The sequence below is a fragment of the Microcaecilia unicolor genome, chromosome 5, assembly GCF_901765095.1.
Source record: "Microcaecilia unicolor chromosome 5, aMicUni1.1, whole genome shotgun sequence".
NCBI classification, from domain to species: Eukaryota; Metazoa; Chordata; class Amphibia; order Gymnophiona; family Siphonopidae; genus Microcaecilia; species Microcaecilia unicolor.
The window spans coordinates 162,173,834-162,195,347 of NC_044035.1; the positions used below are offsets into that span (position 1 = coordinate 162,173,834).

The 21,514-nt window shown below is 44.1% G+C and overlaps 1 protein-coding gene across 2 annotated transcripts in view; it reads right to left on the reverse strand.

The window, feature by feature from the left end:
* LOC115470394 (core histone macro-H2A.2) overlaps positions 1-21,514 on the reverse strand; it is a 184,442-nt gene that overhangs the window by 155,615 nt on the left and 7,313 nt on the right. The window contains exon 2 of one of the 2 annotated variants that reach the window (XM_030203527.1): positions 5,899-6,129. In XM_030203527.1, coding sequence (XP_030059387.1) covers positions 5,899-6,070 — 172 coding nt within the window. In that variant the 5' untranslated portion in view covers positions 6,071-6,129. Of the gene's footprint in view, positions 1-5,898; positions 6,150-21,514 lie in introns of both variants that reach the window. The other variant, XM_030203526.1, reaches the window with a different exon arrangement.

The window sequence follows — 21,514 nt, forward strand, 5'->3', positions numbered from 1 at the left end:
CCCCAGAAAAAAAAATATATACAAACAAGCTTCTGCCAAAAAGTGTACTGCACGAAGCATCGCAATGACAGAACTAAGGTTCTTGAGATAACTAGATGACACTTAAATAGCGCGATTGATGACCCTGAGATTCGCAATAGGATGAAGGAAAATTCCTTCTTGGGCATTAGAAAGTAAAATTGCATTCTGCAGAATAGAGCGAGGAAATGGCCGAAGGCCCAAGGTCACCAAGAAAAATATAAACTGGGATGTTTGCAGAGGAGACAAAAGACTGTGCGCCCCCCTGACTAAACAAAGAGAAAATCAGAGATATCTGATGAGAGATCAAATGAGAGATCAACTGAGAGGCCTGGCTACAATCACCACCCAACCTAGAGACTGTAAGAAATGCAACACCCGGTGCGTGACCTGAGAACTCTGCTGATAAGACTTTCTCCAAATAGGCAGTCGTCTAGGTAAGAATGAAATGACCCTAAGAGCGCAATGAACATCCTCTTAGATCTATAAAAGAACAGAAGAGAGAGTACTGCTGAAAATGACCGGTTAATGCATAAGCAAAAAATTAGCCATTCTCTGGATCCTGAGGAGAAGAGGAAGGGTGACCAAGGACACCAGTTAAATAGGGCTACAAACTCCAACCCTATCTCTATGGCGTTCCATAGTTGGGTAAGTTCTGAATATAGAAAGTTCTGAATATAGGAGTCCACCAGCTATGGTAGTACGCTCCGGACAGAAAAAAATTGTCCCAGTATGAACGTCTGATTCACCGGCCTGTAATTTCTTGGATCTCCCTAATCCACATACCACTAATCCATGTACCACGGTCATGCGTCCTCCCTCAATGAGATGTAGATTGTAAGCTCCTTTGAGCAGGGAACGTCCTTCTTTGTTAATTTGTACAGCACTGCGTAACCCTAGTAGCGCTCTAGAAATGTTAAGTAGTAGTAGTAGTAGTAGTACCAGACTCACACCCAATAGATATGAATGTTGAGCTTGTTTCAGGTTAAAACACCGAACCTAGGCCCAGGGTCCCCGGTGTTCCTAGTGGTGAACAGCCATGGCAAATATTGTATGCGTTAGTTTGCAGAATTACTGCAAAGCCTTGCTTTTGGAGCAGAGATTTCTGTTCGATACTCTCGTGAGAGGTTTTTTTTTTTTTTTAATGCTGTTCTGGTTGTAGAAAGGTGGACATTTGAGCTTTCCCAGAATGGCAAAACTTATGTACCTATGCCCATTAGATATGAATGCTGGACTTGATGGACTTTAGGCCTTACCCAGCATAACCATACTTATGTACCTATGGCATAAATACACAGGAAGTGAGTGAATCCCCTTCCAATTGAAAGAACACTCTGGAGTGAAGGCGCATAGAATGAAAATGAAAAAGGACAAACTTGGAAAATACCTGTAACGAAAAAAGTGAAGTTGTGCCACAGCCACTTGGTGAAGGCAGTGTAGACAAGACTGTATCTGAATTCAAGAAAGCTTGATATAACATCAGGTTTCTAAGGAAGAGGAAGAGATAGCAGATGGTATGTATAGGCATACTGGACCAAACCAGGATGTTTATAATCTGCCAATGCTGAACTGATAGAGTAGAGACAAACACGAGTAGATGGTTTGAGGACCTTCCACTATCTTTAAGTGGGAAATATGCAAAAGGAAAGGATGACTTTATTCTCTAAGTGACCATATGTCCTGTAAAACCCAGAAGAAAGCTAAAATGAAATATGAGAGGCTTCAAGGCAGTTGGAAAAGAAGGGAAGACATGAATAAAGCATGCCTGCTAAGGCAGCTGAGTGATTGGGAGCTTGGTAGACAGGACTGTCCCTCAGAGAATATGAAAGAGCTGATATATCCCAATGGCATCTGAACAATCTACTGTATGCCTCTAGAGAAGGCTTCTTAAAGTCTGAAAAAGAAAACACTGTATAACACTACAGCCATTGAGAGTGATTGTTTGTTAAGTTCTTAAAACACTATATAACATTATAGGCATGGAGTAAAATGCTTGAAAGGAACTAAGATATTATGGTCAGAATTGCAAAGTACCAATCAATTGACTCTTAGACAATGTAGTTCTATTCACCAGGGAATGAGAAAGACAGAAATTTACTCTATGCCTATAGAGAAAGTTTCTAAAGTTCTTAAAACACTGTATAATACTACAGCTATTGAGAAAAATGCTTGAAATGAATTATGATATTATGATAAGATGTAGATTTTCCACCAGGCAATGAAAAATGACTGAGCACCAGAAAAAACTAGTGTTAACAGCCCCGTGATACATAGAAATTTAAAACAAGAAAAGCTTGTTATATATCCATATATGAAAGGAGCCCCCTTTCAACCAAATATTGCCTGCTGATGTGAAGAGCATTTTAGAATACGCCGTTCAGCACATACAAAAGTGTACACATCTTGGAGCCGAACTGCTCTATGAACTGCAGCCTTACCTTCAGCAGAGAGATCCCCGACTGATAAGACGGAGGGAGAAACAAAATGGCCGCCGTTCGCGCCACTGGCCCCGTGGCGATCATCAACAGTGCGCCCAACACCTCCGAACAAGCGGAGCCCAGTGGAACGGTGAAGAAACAACAGCCGGCGAAAAAGACCCCGAAAAAACCGGAGGCAGCACCGGACCCGATGAAACCTTGAAGGGAGAGCAAAATTTACACGTTCCGGCTGCGTGAACTGCGCGACGCTGACCGACAGCAGCTGTTTGAACTTTTAAGCCATATTGGAAAAAACAGGTGGCCGCGCTTACGCGGTTCGCACCTTTCTTTTTTTTTTTTTTCATTTGTTTAAACTGCCGCCGCCAAAACGCAAGAAAATGGAGGAAATTAAATCTGACGAGAAAAATCGCTGTTTAAAGTCACAGACACTGAATTATTTTCTTCTGTTTTTTTTTTTTTTTTTTTTTATAACCCCTCAATCATAATAAAACACTGGAGCTGCCTGCTCGATAGAAGTCTGGGGAAAGAAAGGCTGCTTCTTTGAATTTCCTTTTATTTGATTTAATTCTTTTAAAGCAGCTGCCTGTTAAAAGTGGCTGCCTCTCCCAAAGACGGTACACCTTTCCAGAGAAAAAGACGGCCCTTCCCTGCTAAGCCAGGGAGATGGGGAGGAAGGGGGGTGGACTCGAGACACCCGAGTTTAACACCCCCGAGGCTGTCAAAGAAAGAAGAGAAAGGAAACCCTGTCAAGCCTCTAAATAAGATTCCAGGCACAGAAGAAATATCACAAATATCTGTAATATCTAAAGAGAAAAGGAGAGAGACTAATGGGCTCACTTCCTACCTGCTGGGAGACTGAGAAAATACTGAGGCTAAGGTCACATGGCCAGGGCTCCTATTGGCTCTCTAGAGTCAGAGTTTTTTCTCAGTCTCCACCTGCTGGTAGGCGAGCACAACCCATCAGTCCAATCCTGGTCCGGTCCGGAGGGACGCTAAGGAATAATTAGTTTTTGGTTTATTAAATACAGTTATATATTACAATTATACATTTTTGTTATTTAAACTATAAATATCGCGAAATTATGTTTTTTTTTCTCGAAGTGACACACCACCCGAGTTATGCTCGGTTTTTTGGCGAATTTTGACACACCAAGCTCAAAAGGTTGCCCATCACTGGACTATATGAACTGCATCAGGAGTCTGCAATAAATACATATTAAAACAATATAAATACAAAAATCCATAAAAAATGTGTCCAATATGTCAATGCATACCGTGTTTCCCCGAAAATAAGACACTGTCTTATATTAAATTTTGCTCCCCAAGACCTGCTAGGTCTTATTTTCAGGGGAGGCCTTATTTTTCGGGGAAACATCGGGGTCACTCCCCCCCCCCCCCGAGATCGCCGGCTCCCCTCCTCGATCGGTGGCTCCCCCTGCCCTCAGTCGCTCCCGGAAGTAACTAACCTCTTAAATGCTTCCTTTCACCATTCATCTTCGCACTCGCCGCAAGCAGCAGGGCAGGCCACTCCTTCCTTCCGTGTCCCGCCCTCGCCTGACGTAACGTAACGTCAGACGAGGGCGGGACACGGAAGGAAGGAGTGGCCAGCCCTGCTGCTTGCGGCAAGTGCGAAGGTGAAAGGAAGCGGTTAAGAGGTTGGTTCCGGGAGTGACTGAGGGTGGGGGGAGCCGCTGATCGAGGGGGGGAGCCGGCGATCTCGGGTGGGGGGGTGACCCCGATGTTTCCCCGAAAAATAAGGCCTCCCCTGCTAGGTCTTATTTTCGGGGGATGCCTTATATTTTCAAATTTAAGCAAGACCTCTACTAGGTCTTACTTTCGGAGGATGTCCTATTTTCGGGGAAACACGGTAAAAAGTTAAAGAATTTCAAGTGTAAATAAATACATAAAGATAAGTAAAACAGTTACATTCCACAATAATCCACCCCAAGCATTACTCATAAAACGAAAAGGCCCACCACTTTGGGGCCCTTTTACTAAAGGGTTGCCATTCGGCAACCCAGAATACCACCGGCCCAACGTGGGTGCAGCGGTAGTTCTGCCCTCAGTGCACACCATTTCCGGTGCTACAGAAAATCACATCTGATTTTCTAGGGCAGGGGTTACCCGGCAGTAATTGGGTAGTGCCGCAGGCTGCCCAGTTACCGCCGGGTTAGCGTGGGAGCCCTTACCACCACCTCAATGGGTGGAGGTAAGTGCTCCTCCAAAATGGCCGTGTGGCAAAAACAGCCGCTGCTAGAACACAGCCCCTTTTATTGCAGCTTGGTAAAAGGGCTCTTTTACGAGTAATGCTTGTGGTAGATAATTATGGAATTTAAGAGCCCTGTTTACTAAGCCGTGCTATAGGCATGCTAACATTAGTGTGCGCTAATGCTACAGACACCCATAGGAATATATGGGTGTCTCTAGCGTCAGCGCGTGTTAAAAAGTTAGCGCACCTACGGATCGGCTTAGTAAACAGGGCCCTAACTGCTTTACTTATCTTTATGCATTTCTTTATACATATAATTCTTTCAGTTATTATACATAGACATCATATTGGACACATTTTTAATGGGCTTTTATATTTACATTGTTTATATATTTATTACAGACTCCTGATGCAGGCCCTACAGCCGAAACACGGTCTGAGCCGAGTCATTTTAGAAGTCAATAAAGACAGGTCTTTTTTTCTCTACATCTGAGTAGGTTTCTATAACCATGGGAAATTGATCTTTAATTTTAAATTTTATTTTGGCAATACTGTAGCCATTACAAACAACCCCACTTTATCATGTTCTCTCAGCTCATGGTATATTTTTCGTCACTGATGTCTTCATCTACTTCTCTGTTCTGTAACATTCAAGTATGTAAAATCTTTTCTAGGACAGAGCCAAATAATGCCCGAGCCAACAAATATCTATCAACCCACAGGTCAATATTCAAAGTGATTTAACTGTCCAGAAACCGCCTGTTCAGGAATAACCGGTCATTTTCAATGGCCGGTTAGTGCCACTGAAAATGTGTGGTTAATGCCTATCTCAAAACCAGCTATTCTGGGGGCATATCAGGAGTGGAGTCAGCACTTGGTCAGTTAACAGCCAGTATTCAGCCAAGGTAACTGCCACCGGTCAAGGTAACTGCATAAATAGGACTGCATAAAAATCTTTACGTGGTGTCCCATAGCTGATTAAGTGCTGAATATCGCACTAAACCAAATATGCTTCAGCTGACCCCCATGAACTCGGGAATTTAGTGATGAAACCCGAACATGGCCCAGCATCGAATTTCTGGGCATGACGTTGACAGTGATCAGCAAAATGCTGAATATAGGGCTCCCACATGAAGGATAATGGGTTATAGTGCTCTATCATTCTGATACCCTCCACATGCAGTTAATTCACTATTCAAAAGATGTCAAGAAAAAAAATGGTTTATAGCTTACCTGCAAGGTACTCTATGACAGCTGCCATGTAGACTGGTGCACCCATTCCTATTCGGTACTTGTGTGTCCCTCTTCTTAGGTAGCGCATCATCCTGCCAACAGGAAAAATAACTCCTGCCCGTGATGAACGAGACAGCTTGGTGGTTTTCTTCTTCCCCCCTCTGGCAGACATCTTTCTGCTGTTTGGTATCCGTCTCTAGATCTATCAATATGTCACCGTTCCTGTCACACCTGCCCAGAGAGGTAGGATGCTATGAGAATGAAGACAAATATGCTAAGAGCTACCAAGGATAACATAAATTAAAATCTTTTGAAAATCAAAAAAAGACATTTGCAGTGTGAAAGTGGACTATACTGTTACACAAATAATTTTTACCACCACCTTAGTATGGAACATTTAACAGATAAAATGCACATTTACTTGACTTCATCAGGAAAAGTAGCATTAGCAAGCTAAGGGACCTTTTTACTAAGCTGCGCTAGTGATTCCCGGCATGGCATGCGACAAAGCCCACAGGAACTGAATGGGCTTTGTTGCAGTTGCCACATGGGAATTACAAGCACGGCTTAGTAAAAGGAGACTTTAGAATGCTACTGGTCTAGAAGGAAACATAACATGTGAAGCTGGACAAGCACTTTCAGAGCACAGCTCCTCCGAGGAGACACACAGTCTCAAGTTTTAACAGCCAGAGGCGTTATGGACTGCTGAAGAGGAAGCTTGCAATACAGAAGTCATGGATGGCACTGATAGGAAACACATTACGATTATCAGTACGTCTTACTCAAAATAAGTTTCAGGTATCTTCACTGCTGTACTCATATGACAGGTGCCAAGAATCTGAGAAACTGGAATAAGGTACTCCTACAATGAAGAACTGGCTACTTTGATTTTGGTTTGTTAGAACATTCATTGTACTTGTTCCTGTTTTATTGTAAACTGCTTTAAAACTCAACTATATTAAGCGGCATATTAAGTAATTAAATCAAATCAAATCAAAGTGTATCTGTTCAGTGCCAAGTATAAAGGAAACCATTACAATGCCTTTAAGAATTGGAGAAAATTAGTCTATTTTTGATAATACTACAGGACTGTTCAGTGAACAGGCCAGACTTTTATGGATTGAAAGGACTATACTGTAGATTCAAGTGAATGAGGAATGTGCCTGTAACTTTAGGCAAGGAAGAAAATGGTTATGGAAAGAATTCTGAAGTTACAATTCTAACAAAAGAATTGTTTAGGATAGTGTGTGATTTGGTAGAGGGTCCGAGCTGTGTGGAATCTTTTATGGAAAAGTGTTGCATTGCTTTTTCAAGATTCCTAAATTACATAAAGAGAAAGAAAACAAAGAAAAAGCTTTAGGAAAGGCACATTTTAATTCAGAAGAGGAGAATTTAAATAAAGGATAAGTAAGTACAAGTTAAGTTGGATATTTTAAAGAATCTAAAAGTACTCCTGACATGTTTTGCTAGAGGTTCATGCATGTTTAATCCATGCCCAGCCTGGCTACTGAAGATAACATCTGACTCAATATTGGTTAGGACAGGCCTCAACAAAGTTTCAGTGAATCTAGAAGCCAACCCAAAACTTAGCAGCCAATGGCTGAGATCTCTCTCACTTCTCTTTTCCCCATTCCCCAATGTTTTCCCTAATGAAGTTCGAGTGTGGGAAGAATCCCCTCCAAAATCAGAAGCTCTTTCATAGCTGATTTATTAAGGCTCTTTTCTCAGTCTATTGGCAAAAAAAGTTTAGTAAATCAGTCCCTTAAGGTACCACTACACATCACTGGCAAAGCCAGCAGTCTCCCTTCCAAAAGCATGCTGTCAGGTGTGTGCCACCACTCCCTTGACAGGTGAAGCAAAGAGGCAACTGGCAATTGCCTCTTTGCTTCACACATCACCATGGACTGGGTCCCCATCCAAGCTCTCACCCAGTCCCTCTACCCTATATCCCCCAGCCTTTACCCATTCTCTTTCTTTCTCATACACCCAACTCCCAGCCTTTACCCAGCCTATCTGTCTTTCTCTCTCATACCCCATCCCACTCAGTTCTTGTTAATCTCTCTCATATCCTTCACTTCTGAGCAATAAATGGGCTTGGGAACCTGTCACATATTCCCTTTACCTTACTGTGTGCCAGAGGCAGAACATCTTTTGAGAGCATCTGTCTCTCCTCCCCCTTCACTGATGATGAGTGAGACAAAATTTGTAAGGCCATAATCCAGATCTCAAGCTTTGAGGAGGGGCCTGAGCCCAAAGTGGGAGAGGCACAAAATGTTGCCTCTCCCATGGGACCCCATATACTAGAGATGGCAGGGGCTCCAAGCCCCACCAGCAGAAGCCTGATGCTTCTCTTAGGCCGCCACGGCACAAGGCCCCACCCGTTCGCATGCTCAGTTTCACAAAATATATGTGTGGGGAGGCAGCAGCAGCAGCCCAGAAAACATGGCATGCTTTGGTTGTAGGAGGGCTTCTGCTGGCAGGGCTTGGGTACCCCCACCAGTCAAAGCAGAAGACAGTGCCTCTATTTGGGATGGGGGCCTGAGCCCAAACTGGGGGGGGGGGGCAGCCCCCCCATGCGTCTGCTGTTACCTACACTATTCCACTGCCTACATTGTCTGCGGCTACCCAAGAAACAGCATTTCCTACTTCCCCACTGATTCAGCTCTCTGTAAGCTTGAGATATGTAATTAAGGCCTGAGGGCCTTGAAATCTTGAGACCAGCTTGAAGTTCCTCTACCATGTGACTTAAGCTTGCATAGGGCTGGGTCAACACAATACAATAAGTATTTCTACCCCACAAGGTCTTATAAGGGTTCTATGAGGTTTCAAGTTGAAGAAGCTGGGCATTCCCAGGAAAAATACAATTGAATCTAATAATTATATATTTACAATACATTAGTGAAATAAATTGTTAAAAAGATAGGTTTTGAGAGCCCTTCTAAAGGATTTATAATGAGCAAGTTTCCTGATACTCAATGGTAAAGAATTGGAATGAAAACAAACCATTGAATACTTCCTTATTGACTACGTTTTGGACTTGGATATTGCAGCAATAAAGGAAGCCCGTATGAAACAGCCCTACTCTTATAAGTGAGATTTACAAGGCTAACTAGATACTCTGGACAGAAATCATGAATGATAAGAAAGGTCAAGGTACACAGTTTAAAAACAATGCGAGCCTTAACCGGAAATCAATGTAGGCTCAACACAAGAGGGGAAGCCGATTCAAACCTTGATGATGAATGTATCAATTGAGTCGCTGTACTCTGCAGCTTTTTAATGAATCCTTTGGATAATCCTACAAATATAGTATTACAATAATCAGTGTGAGACAGAAGTTTAAGCGACAAGTCTAAAGGCAAAGAAGTTAAGATAGATCTAATCCTTCGCAGTTTCCTCAATATGTATAATACCTTACTTGTTACCGACTTGATATGTGATTCAAATGCAAGATGTTCATCAAACATTTTCAAATGTTTTTTCTAAAGTAAACATAGCTCCATTTATAGAGGTTTGTTTCGAGGTAGGGCTTGAAGGAGTTACCTAAAACTAGGAATTTAGTTTTTTCATTATTCAAATTTATGTAAAAACTGCAGTCCAACTAGGGTAGATGCCTATTCACTTCTTGATTTGTTGAAAAATCTCAGATGTATCAACAAAAGTTATTATAACTGTTACATTATTGTCATAAATATAGGTTTTCAAACCTGATCTAGAAAGCTGACATTAGAACATTAAATAAAATAGGGGAAAGCAGAGGGAGTCTTGTTGGACTTCACACTTCGATATCCATGAAAAAGAAAATTTGTTATCCTTTTTAACTTGATAAGATCTGGGAAAGTAGGAAACATGCTGACTTTTTGGTAGCACCTTAAAATAACAAGTGTAAAAAGCATGCAGAGCATGGCTCATGAACTTCTTTTTAATTGCTCTTGTGTGTAGGGGGGGGGTTGCATTTTGTGAACGCATGAGCATGTATGTGCTTTCTGTTTATCTATGATCAGGATAGGAGATGAGAGAGGAAAGCAGTTTAAAAGGTGTGATTCCTTAAATTTAATTTTTTTTATTTAAAATAGTTATTATCAGCCCGCCACTGTGCCTTCTATTTCCAGGCACCTTTTTGCTAGAATTGTCTTCCTCCTTTTATATGTTCAGAATTATCTTTCAAAAGGTTTAAGAAAGCCTTAAAAACCTGGCTATTTGAATATGCATTTAATTTAGATTAAAGGGGGTTGTCCATATCCACTGTTTGTTCTTTTTCCTTGTATAATCCCAGCTTCTCCTACCCATCCAGGCTACCCCACTCCCTTAACCCTTTTTTATTTGCTTGTTTGTTGCTGTTTACCGATGAGCTTGTTTTACTATTGAGTGCTGTACTCTGTCCTATCCACACATTGTAGTTCCTTTCAATTTTTCCTTTTGTTGTTAGTTTAGATTGTAAACCACCCAGATCTGCGAGTTAGTTTGAGCGGTATAGTAAGTTTTAATAAATTATAAACTATAAATAAATATAGGTGAGATACAATTTAAAAACATACAAAATCAAATCCAAATATAAACACAACTTTGTATCAATATGACACAGTACCAGATTCGGTCATCATACAGTCTTGTACTTACAAAAAAAACCAAGCCATTACATTAAGTTATCTGACTGCTCTTAAATACTTTAACAGTATTGTCAATTTTCTATCCTCATTAGGCAAGTGATTCCACTCAAAAGAACCACCAACTCTAAAAGAACGATTGCAGTCTATAGGCTGTATCAGAAGGTGTTTGAACCAACTTTCTTTGTTAGACCCCAAGTCTCTTTCAGCAACATAAAGTTTAAAAGAACCAGTAAAATAAAAAAAGGTGCATCATCTACCAGAGAATGAAAAATCATGCAGAGACTTAAATATAATTCACCAAAACACTGGTAGCCAATGCAAATCTACAAGGGAAGAACTCACATATTCAAAACAAGGCACGCTCATTACTAAGCCTTCTTTTGGCAGTATTATAATAACCAACAGCGTTCACTACAGTGGTTTGATGTGCAGTTAAAGTTTTGCAGTACTGCTTAAGGATATTTTGTCTGTTTAATTTTTATCCTCAAAGAACTTATTTTGTTTTGGACCCCAAGGCAGGTGCTGTTGCGCCGAAGCACGGCCCGTGTCAGGTCTAGAAGAATAAAGGATTCTCATTTGTCATCATCTTGAAGGCCCAGTTGTGCTTTTTTCTTCTGCTCTGTGTTTGTGTACTCTTGCACCCTCTCTTCTGTGTCTACATTTATTATTATTATTATTATTATTTGTAGCATTTGTATCCCACATTTTCCCACCTATTTGCAGGCTCAATGTGGCTTACATTATGCCGTAATGGCGATCGCCATTTCCGGGTCGAGAATTACAAATGATGTTACCTTAAGGTGCATGCACGGTAAAATATGATACAATTTGATATTGCATAGGGGTTCCTGAGTGATAGAGTTAATTATAGCATAAGTTAGATAGTCCATTATAAAGACATAGGCAATAAAGTGATAGTGCGTGTTGCGTGATTTTCATTAGTAGTCATTTGGTATCAGTCAGGTGTGGGGGTACGGTTTTGTCTAGTTCATTTGAAGTCTGTGGTTAGGAATGTTGTGGTATGCCTTCTTGAATAGGTCGGTTTTCAGCAGTTTTCGGAAGATTGCTAGGTCATGCATTGTTTTTATGGCCTTTGGTAGTGCGTTCCAAAGTTGTGTGGATATGTAGGAGAAGCTAGATGCATATGTAGACTTATATTTTAGTCCTTTGCAGCTGAGGTAGTGGAGATTCAGGAATGTACGGGCTGATCTGTTTGTATTCCTATTTGGCAGGTCTATGAGGTCTGACATATAGATTGGGGCTTCACCATGAATGATTTTGTGGACCAGGGTGCAAACTTGGAACGCAATTCGTTCTTTTAGTGGGAGCCAGTGAAGTTTTTCTCTTAGGGGTTTAGCACTTTCGTATTTCCAAATATGAGTCTGGCTGCTGTATTTTGGACAGTCTGAAGCTTCTTGAGGATTTGTTCTTTGCATCCTGCATAGATGGCATTGCAGTAATCTAGGTGGCTTAGCACCATTGATTGTACCAGGCTGCAGAATATTTCCCTTGGGAAGAAAGGTTTGATTCTTTTTAGTTTCCACATTGAGTAGAACATTTTCTTTGCTGTGTTTTTCACATGGGTTTCGAGTGTAAGATTCCTGTCAATTGTAACTCCAAGGATCTTCAGACTGTCTGAGATATGAAGGGTGTAATCTGAGGTATTTATGGTGGTGGGTTTGTTCGTGTTGAATTGCGAGGAGAGGATAAGACATTGTGTCTTTTCTGCGTTTAGCTTTAGTTGGAATGCATCCGCCCATGTGTTCATTATTTGGAGACTGTGTTTGATTTCATTTGTGATTTCAGTTAGATCGTGCTTGAACGGGATGTAGATTGTGACATCGTCTGCATAGATGTACAGGTTAAGACCTTGGTTGGATAACGTTTTAGCTAGTGGTGTCATCATTAAGTTGAAAAGGGTTGGTGAGAGCGGTGATCCTTGTGGCACTCCGCATTCTGGTTTCCATTGTGATGATGTTTTTGAGTTTGATATCACTTGATATTTTCTTGCGGTTAGGAATCCGTCAAACCATTTGAGTACATTTCCTCCAATCCCGAAGTACTGTAGGATGTTCGATAGTATTTGGTGACTGACCATGTTGAACGCGCTGGACATGTCAAACTGTAGGAGAAGCACATTATTTCCGGTTGCAATTGTTTGCTTGAATTTGGCTAGGAGAGTGACTAGTACTGTTTCAGTACTGTGGTTAGATCGAAATCCTGACTGTGATTCATGTAGTATTGTGAATTTGTTTAAGTAGTCAGTAAGTTGTTTCGTTACCATGCTTTCCATCAGCTTGACTACCATAGGTATGGATGCTACTGGATGGTAGTTGGTTGTGTTGGTTCTTTCTTTAAGTCTTTGGGTATAGGGGTTAGGGGTTAGTATATTTGGGTATAGGGGTTAGTATATTTCCTTTGTCCTTGGGGAAAAGACCATGTTGTAGCATGTAGTTCAAATATGACGTGAGGTCTGTTATGTAGTGATGGGGGGGCGTGTTTTATTAGTTTACTAGCCGTTAAGCCCGTTAAAACGGGCGAGTATTGGTATGTTTTATTTTGATGTGTAACTCCCTCCCTCCCTCCCAGATCCAAGGCCCCATTCCCTCCCCCCTCCCCTCCCAGCTACAAGGCCCTCCACCCTCCCTCCTTCCCTGCCAGCTCCAAGGCCCTCTGTCCCTCCCTCCCAGCTCCAAGGCCCCCCTCCGTCCCTCCCTCCCAGCTCCAAGGCCCCAGTCCCTCCCCACTCCCCTCCCAGCTCCAAGGCCCTCCTCCCCTCCCAGCTCCAAGGCCCCCCCTCCGTCCCTCCCTCCCAGTTCCAAGGGCCCCCCTCCGTCCCTCCCTCCCAGCCAGCTCGAAGGCCCCATTCCCTCCCCCCTCCCCTCCCAGCTGCAAGGCACCCCGCCCTCCCTCCTTCCCTGCCAGCTCCAAGGCCCTCTGTCCCTCCCTCCCAGCTCCAAGGCCCCAGTCCCTCCCCACTCCCCTCCCAGCTCCAAGGCCCTCCTCCCCTCCCAGCTCCAAGGCCCCCTGCCCTCCCTCCCAGTTCCAAGGGCCCCCCTCCGTCCCTCCCTCCCAGCCAGCTCGAAGGCCCCCTCTGTCCATCTCTCCCAGCTCCAAGGCCCCCTCCTTCTGACCTCCCATGTCCAGCATCCTCCCTGCTTCCCTCCCAGCTCCAAGGCCCCCTCCCCTCCCCCTCTTCCCTCCTAGCTCCAAGGCCCACCCTCCTCCCAGCCTGCTCCAAGGCTCCCCTCCGTCCATCCCTCCCAGCTCCAAGGCCCCCCTCCTTCTGAGACCTCCCATGTCCAGCATTTCTCCTGCCCCCCCCCCCAAGGTCGCTGCCGCCCCTCCCCCCTGAGGTCGCCATCGCCCCCCCCCCCTCCACCCGGGCTGGGCCCTCTGTTCTCCATTGAACTTACAGCACCGAAACCGCAGCAGGCAGATCAGCTCCCATCGGCCTTCCATCCCTGCCTGTGTCCCGCCCTCGTGTGATGTAACGTCGGCGAGGGCGGGACACAGGCAGGGAAGGAAGGCCAACGGCAGCTGATCTGCCTACTTCGGTTTCGGCGCTGTAAGTTCAATGGAGAAGAGAGGGCCCGGCCCGGGTGCAGGGGGTCCGGCGGCTACCTCAGGGGGGTGCGGCGACGACCCCGGGGGGGGGGAGGGAGCGGTTCCCTCCTTAGCGCAGTTTCCCTCTCTGTTCCGTCATCACGTCTTGACACGGGGACGGGACAGAGAGGAAAGTCTCTACTGCTCATTTGCAAGTGAGTCGGTCACTTGCCATTTATATGTTTGATTGGGGCATATATCCAGTTTACAGTGGGCTTTGGCAAATTTATTGATTGCTTGAGTGATGGTTTCATTGGTTAGATCAAAGTTTGTCCAGATTCGATCTGCTGGGTATTCATCGGGATTTGGGTCCAGACAGTCCATGAATTTTTTGTGATCAGTGATATTGAGTGGTAGCGTTGCTCGTAGTTTTATAATTTTCTCATTAAAGTATTTGGCAAGGTTTTCTGCTGATGGGGTGTCTATGCTGGTTGTGGTAACCGGAGTGGTGTCTAATAATTTGTTCACAAGTTGGTATAGTTTGTGTGTATCTTTGTAGTCTGGTCCTGTTTTGGTTTTGTAGTACGTTCTTTTGGTTTATCTTATTGTATATTTGTATTTTCTTTGCATTTGTTTCCATGCGTTCAGTGTATCATTTTTCATTTTTTTCCATGCTCGTTCAAATCTCCTGACTTGTGTTTTTATTGTTTTTAGTTCTTCGTTGAACCAAGGTATTGAGGTTTGTCGTCATGTGGTTCTTGTTTTTAATGGTGCAATTTTGTCTAGTGTGTTCCTGCACCTGTCGTCCCATTTTAGTAGATAATGTATGGAGTCTGTTTGTGTTTTCCATTCGTTAGTGTAGATCTGTTGCCAAAATGTTACAGGGTCAATTTGTCCTCTCGTGGTGTAGGTTGTGCGTTCTTGCTTGAGGTATGTGCCTTTTATCCTCCATTGTAGTGTTAGATTTAGTTTGTAGTGATCTGACCATGGTATGTCTGTCCATTTTGTTTCTGTTAGTATAAGGTTTAAGTCTGGGGTTAGTTTGTGAGAGATGAGGTCTATTGTGTGGCCTTTAATATGAGTAGCTTGCATTTTAGGCCAGCTAAGGTCCCATAGCCGGAGGAAGTCCTTGCATTCACATGCATTGTTTGCGTTGCTGTCCTCTAAGTGTACGTTTATGTCCCCTATAATAAGTATGTTGGAGTTCGCTACACAGGTATTCGATATGAAATCCATGAAGTGTGGTTGGCATTCTTGCCAATTGCCTGGTGGTCTATAGAACAAGACAATGTTTAGGTTGTCCAGCAGAGTAGTGTGGTTAATTCTAACTGAGGTGATTTCAAGTTTTGGTGTTATAGACTCGGCTGTTGTTGTTGCAGTGAAGTGGGATCTATATATTAGTGCTAAGCCTCCTCCTCTTTTTTCTTTCCTTGTCCAGTGAGTAATTTTGTAGCCAGGGGGGCATAGGTCCAAAATTATGGGGTCCTTGAGGTCGTGGATCCAGGTTTCGCTGATGATTAGAACTTTGAGGTTATCTGCTGTGATCCAATCTGTTATGGTTGTTTTGTTGACTACTGATCTGGCATTTATGTAACCCACCTGAAGTTTTTGGTAGGAGTCTGTGTTTGATGTTGTGTGGATTTCTATAAGCTGTCTTTCTTTTATTCTAGTAGGGTCTTTATTTCCCTTCTGTTGTGGTTTTCCGCGTTTTGGTGATTTTCTGTTGATTGGGCTATTGTCTATGTGAGAGGGTGTATTGTGTTCAGTTAGTCTTTGGTGTGTGTATGGCATGGGTGTCATTTACATGAGGTAGGGTTAAATGGCCATTTTTCTCAGTAGAGGAGGGTGAATAATGGAGTGCCGCAGGGATCTGTACAGAGACCAGTGCTATTTAATATATTTATAAATGATCTGGAAATCAGAATGACGAGTGAGGTGATTAACCCTCTGCGATGAAACAGTGGGTTTCTAAGCCTGAAAACTGTATTTCATTTTAAGTGTATTTCTCCTAATTGGCCAGCAGATGGCACTTGTTATGAGTTTCAAAGCTGTTGTAGAAAAAGACTCTCTCTTTTCCAGTTTAAGCTTATGGAAAGGCAATCTGCAGGACCACTGGGCAGCTACTTTCAAATTTGATGCCCTGGGCTCTGTAGGCCCTGGATTTCAAATTTATCCTGAAGGTACTGGATTTTCCCCAGTCTCAACCAGGGAGCGGAGAAAGATCTTTTTACTGAGGCCCTGTGAACAGTTATATTTTATAACCTGTGAACAGTTACTAAGTTTCTGAAATCCCTAGGTACTCCCCCAGGTAGTAAACAAACTTACTACCCAGATCACCTTGAAACTAATGGGTTCGTGGAGAGATTTAAAAGAACATTAAAGCATATGTTTAAGACATTTGTGGAGTCGGGAAACCAAGATGGGAAAAGCACTTGCCCTATCTACTATTTGCATACAGAGAAGTACCCCAGGAGTCTGCCAAGTTCTCCCCATTTAAGCTGCTTTATGTCGGAAGGGTGAGACGGCCCCTTGACCTAACAATCTATGATACTAAGCCATGTAGACTACTGCAATGGAATCTATGCGGGATGCAAAGAACAAATCAAAAAGAAACTTCAAACTGCTCAAAACACGGCAGCTAGGCTTATATTTGGAAAAATCCGATTCAAAAGCGCCAAACCCCTCCGAGCAAAACTGCACTGGCTCCCAATCAAAGAACGAATCACATTCGAAATCTGCACCATGGTTCACAAACGGAAAATTAGGTTCTTACCTTGGTAATTTTCTTTCCTTTAGTCATAGCAGATGAATCCATTATGAGTGGGTTGAGTCCATCAACCAGCAGGGGGAGATAGAGAGCACTGAAAAACCATAGTGCCTCATGGCCAGCTAGCTTCATCTGCCTCTCAGTATATGAAGCTTCCAAAGCAGTGTTACACCGCAAAGCATAACAACATGAACTTTCCTCACAGCGGATGAACGCCCCAAAACTGGAGCTATAAGTCAAAGGAGGGAATGGACTCATCCTCCTGGAGGGAATGGACTCATCCTCCTGTAACTGAACAGAAATCCTGAAGACTGTTTTCCAACTTCTCCCAATGAGAGAACATATCTACAGGAAAAACTGAACATAAAATTAACATGAAGGGAGGGCTCATGGATTCATCTGCTATGACTAAAGGAAGGAAAATTACCAAGGTAAGAACCTAATTTTCCCTTCCTTGTCATCAAGCAGATGAATCCATTACGAGTGGGATGTATCAAAGCAATCCCTAGATAGGGTGGCAACAAGCCACACCACGCGCCAGCACTTGTGCTCCAAAATGCGCGTCTCTCCTGGCAGCCACATCCAGCCTGTAATGTCGGGCAAACGAGAGCTTAGAAACCCAAATAGCTGCACTACATATCTCTTGAAGAGAGAGTGCTCCAGTTTTAGCCCAAGAAGAGGAAATCGCTCTTGTGGAATATGCCTTAAAGGCTTCAGGCGGAGGCCGGCCAGATAGCAGATATGCTGAAAAGATAGCTTCTTTGAGCCAATGGGCTATAGTGGCTTTAGACGCTGAAGACCCTCTGCGAGGACCTGCAAACAGCACAAAAAGATGATCAGAGGTCCTGAAAGAATTTGTAATTCACAGATACTGCAACAGAGTCCTGCGCACATCCAAAAGGTGCAACTGCCCAAATGAATCTGGAAACTCCTCCTCAACAAAGGAGGGAAGAAAAACAGGCTGGTTTAGGTGAAACGCTGAAACCACCTTAGGCATGAAGGAAGGCATGGTCCGAACCGTGACCCCTGACTCTGAGAATTGCAGAAAAGGGTCTCTACAGGACAGTGCCTGGAGCTCTGACACCCGTCTCGCCGAGGTAATGGCCACTAAAAAGACGGCCTTCAGTGTCAAATCTTTTTCTGAAGCACGCCGAAGCGGTTCAAAGGGATCCCCCTGAAGGGCCTTCAATACTAACCCCAGGTTCCAAGCTGGACAAGGTGCCCGCACGGGAGGACGGAGCCGAAGCACCCCTCTAAGAAACCGTGCCACATCTGGATGAGCAGCTAAGGACACGCCTTCAACCTTGCCACGCAGGGAGGCCAATGCTGCCACTTGCACCCACAGGGAATTATAGGCCAAGCCTTTGTGTACACCATCCTGCAAAAAATCCAGAATCGGCGAGACAGGAGCCCGCAACGGAGAAAGCGCTCTTGAAACACACCAGACTTCAAACAGGCGCCAAATCCTGGTATAAGCCACGGAAGTGGAGCGCTTACGGGCCTGCAGGAGAGTGGAAATTACCTTATTTGAGTAGCCTTTATCTCTCAATTGCGCCCTCTCAATCGCCAGGCCATAAGACCAAAGCAGCAGGCGTTCTCCATGGCCACCGGACCCTGTGACAACAGGTGCGGAACCAGAGGTAACGGAAAGGGAGCCTCCAACAGCATCTGTCGAAGGTCCGCATACCAAGGCCTCCTGGGCCAATCCGGGGCGATGAGCACCACTTCTCCTGGATGCAGCCGAATCCGCAAGAGCACTCGCCCTATCAAGGGCCACGGAAGGAAGACATACAGCAAGCCCAGGGGCCAGGGTTGAGCCAAGGCATCCAACCCGGCAGAGCGAGGATCCCTCCGTCTGCTGAAGAAGCACGGGACTTTGGCATTGGAACTGGTCGCCATAAGATCCATCACTGGCTTGCCCCATTTGGCACATATCTGCAGGAATACATCGTCTGCTAGTTCCCACTCCGCTGGATCGATCTGATGCCTGCTTAGATAGTCGGCTTGCACGTTGCTCTGACCTGCAATGTGAGCTGCTGACAAGGACTGTAGATGCAGCTCGGCCCAGTGGCAAATTTGTTCAATCTGGCTCCCTCCCTGCTGCCACTGCCAGCATGATTCATCTGGCTCCCTCCCTTCTTCCGCTGCACCACATTGAGGCTGGCTGGCTGGCTCCCTGAGAAGTTGAGGCTGGCTGCCTGCTCGCCTGCCTCCCTCTGACCTTTTAGATTTCTCCGTTTCAGGGGGAAGAATGTGTTTGTTTTTTGCAGGAGTGGGGTCATGTTGTTTGTGAGTGTCGTGTGTGGCGGGGGGAGGGGGCAGGACCGTCATCCGCGCCGCTGTTGTTCCTTGGGGGGGGGGGGGGGAGTCCGACGTGGTTCTGGTGGCAGGTGGCTCATTTCTGGTGAGGGGCAGGAGCGATACGGTTTGTTAGCCCTACTACTACTACTTAACATTTCTAAAGTGCTGCCAGGGTTATGCAGCGCTGTACAATTTTAACACAGAAGGACAATCCCTGCTCAAAGAGCTTACAATCTAATGGACAAATGTTAAATAGTTAGCCCTGCATGGCTCGTCGCGGTTTTACCTGGTTTGTGGCGTGCGCCGATGTTTCCGTTGTCGTAGCTCTGTGTGGGTGGCGGTTTTCGTGCCCCGCCCTCAACGTCATCGCGTTTTGATGCGAGGGCGGAGCAGAGTTACAGTGTGGAAATCCGGAGTTTGTGGCCTGAGTAGAACGTTGGAGGTGAGAATCTGCTCCGCCCTCAACGTCATAACGTTTGATGCGAGGGCGGGGCCCAGAGACTGTGATTTTCGTGGCTTCAGAGCTTCGAACATACGAACCTTGGCTTCAGTGACGTCAGACAATAGAACGTTGAAGGTGAGTTTTATATATAAAGATGTGGTAGAGGGTGTAAATGACTTGCTCAACTTCCCAGATTCTCAGCCCACTACTCCAGAGCCAAATTTCTCAGTTCCAGCAGGGAGACTTTTTGGCCAGTCCTGTTTTTAAACTTACATCCCAATTCAGTGTGCTCTTTGTAGTTCCTGATTGTACCCACTGAAATCAGTGCAGAGGCTCCCATAATGCACTGGGATAGGACTGTCAAAAATCCAGAACTGGCCTAAATCTCCCTTCTGGAACTGGGTAACTTGGCAGTTCTAACCATTAAGCCACTCCATTTGAAGCATGTGCTTGCCTACTCCCCATGATCACTCACAAACTATTACTGCAACCACACCCGAAGCAGGACTATGCACTTCCCCTAATAGTACCTGTATATAATATGTAAGCCGCATTGAACCTGCTATGAGTGGGAAAGCGCGGGGTACAAATGTAACAAAAAAAATGTAAGGGAAAAGTCAAGAATAAAAATATGGGGGGGGGGGGGGTTTCAAGGAAAATAAATGTGACTGAGGGAAAGGGGGGAGCAAGTAATTTGAGTCCATGGGAGGAGGGCACACATGTATGCTTGCCCTGGGCCCAATATAGTGTAATCCAGCCCTGATTACAACCACCGTAAGTTTTCTTGCAGATCACCAGTTTACCAGATCTCCTGATTCCTCATGCAGAAAGCAGAAGTTTTACAAGATAATTTTCCATATAATAACAATATTATTAAATCCATGTGCCTAGTGAAACCACTCACCTTTGTAAGTTTATCTATGAATTCAGCAGTCACTTAATAAAACAACAAATGGCTATCAATCATTAAATAGTATCTTTTTTTTTATCTGGAAGAATCTCTTCTTATACTACTCTAATGATCCACTGGGAATTTTTAATTACAATATTCCTTATATCATATTTCTTAAAACACAATTAATGCAAAAAGTCTATACAACAGTAAGGTGGAAAAGTTTAAACATAGGATAACGGTTTAACCTTTCAAACACTGAAACAAGAGAACAAGAAATTAACAACCTGCTGATTGAAAACCAATCTAGAAAGTATTTTTTTTCACAGTTAAACTGTGGAATCTGTTGCTACAGCAGATGGTCAAGGTGCCCTAACATAGGGGATCTCTTACAAAGGTGCGCTAGCAGTTCTAGGGTGCACTAATCATTAGCGTACACTAAATGCTAGCGACGCCCATAGAAATATATGGGCGACTAACATTTAGCACATACTTATTTTTAGTGTGCGCTAAAAACGTTAGCGCACCTTTTGTAAAAGGACTCCATAATGAGGTTCAAAACAGGCTAGTTCCTGGAGAGAAAATCAATAGTACAGAGATGAGAAAAGCATATGGACACCATCATCAAGGAATTCTTGCCATTCCCTCTTCATCTGTGCACATCTGTGCTATCTGGCACAAGGGGTGGGGGGGGGGGGGTGCCCACAGATTTCACTGGTTGGGAAAGAATCAAATCAAGTATCGCATGCAACCAATGAGAGCGGTATTTTAGAAAGGATGTGCAAATCAGAATTGAGACGTCCAGGTCAGGATATCTCAAGTTCTGCTAGAACAGATCTGCCGATGTAGAATTTGTTCTAAGATATATAGTGAAATGGTTGTTTATGTGCCAGTTATGGGCGACAAAAACATCCATTTCCAACATTAACTGGACAGAGTAATTATTCACCAAGTAAACAAGGGAAAGCCATTGCTTATCCCTAGAAATGAGTTATGTAAAGGCAATGTACGTTTTGAGATCTGCCAGATACTTCTGACCCATACTGAGCACTATCAGA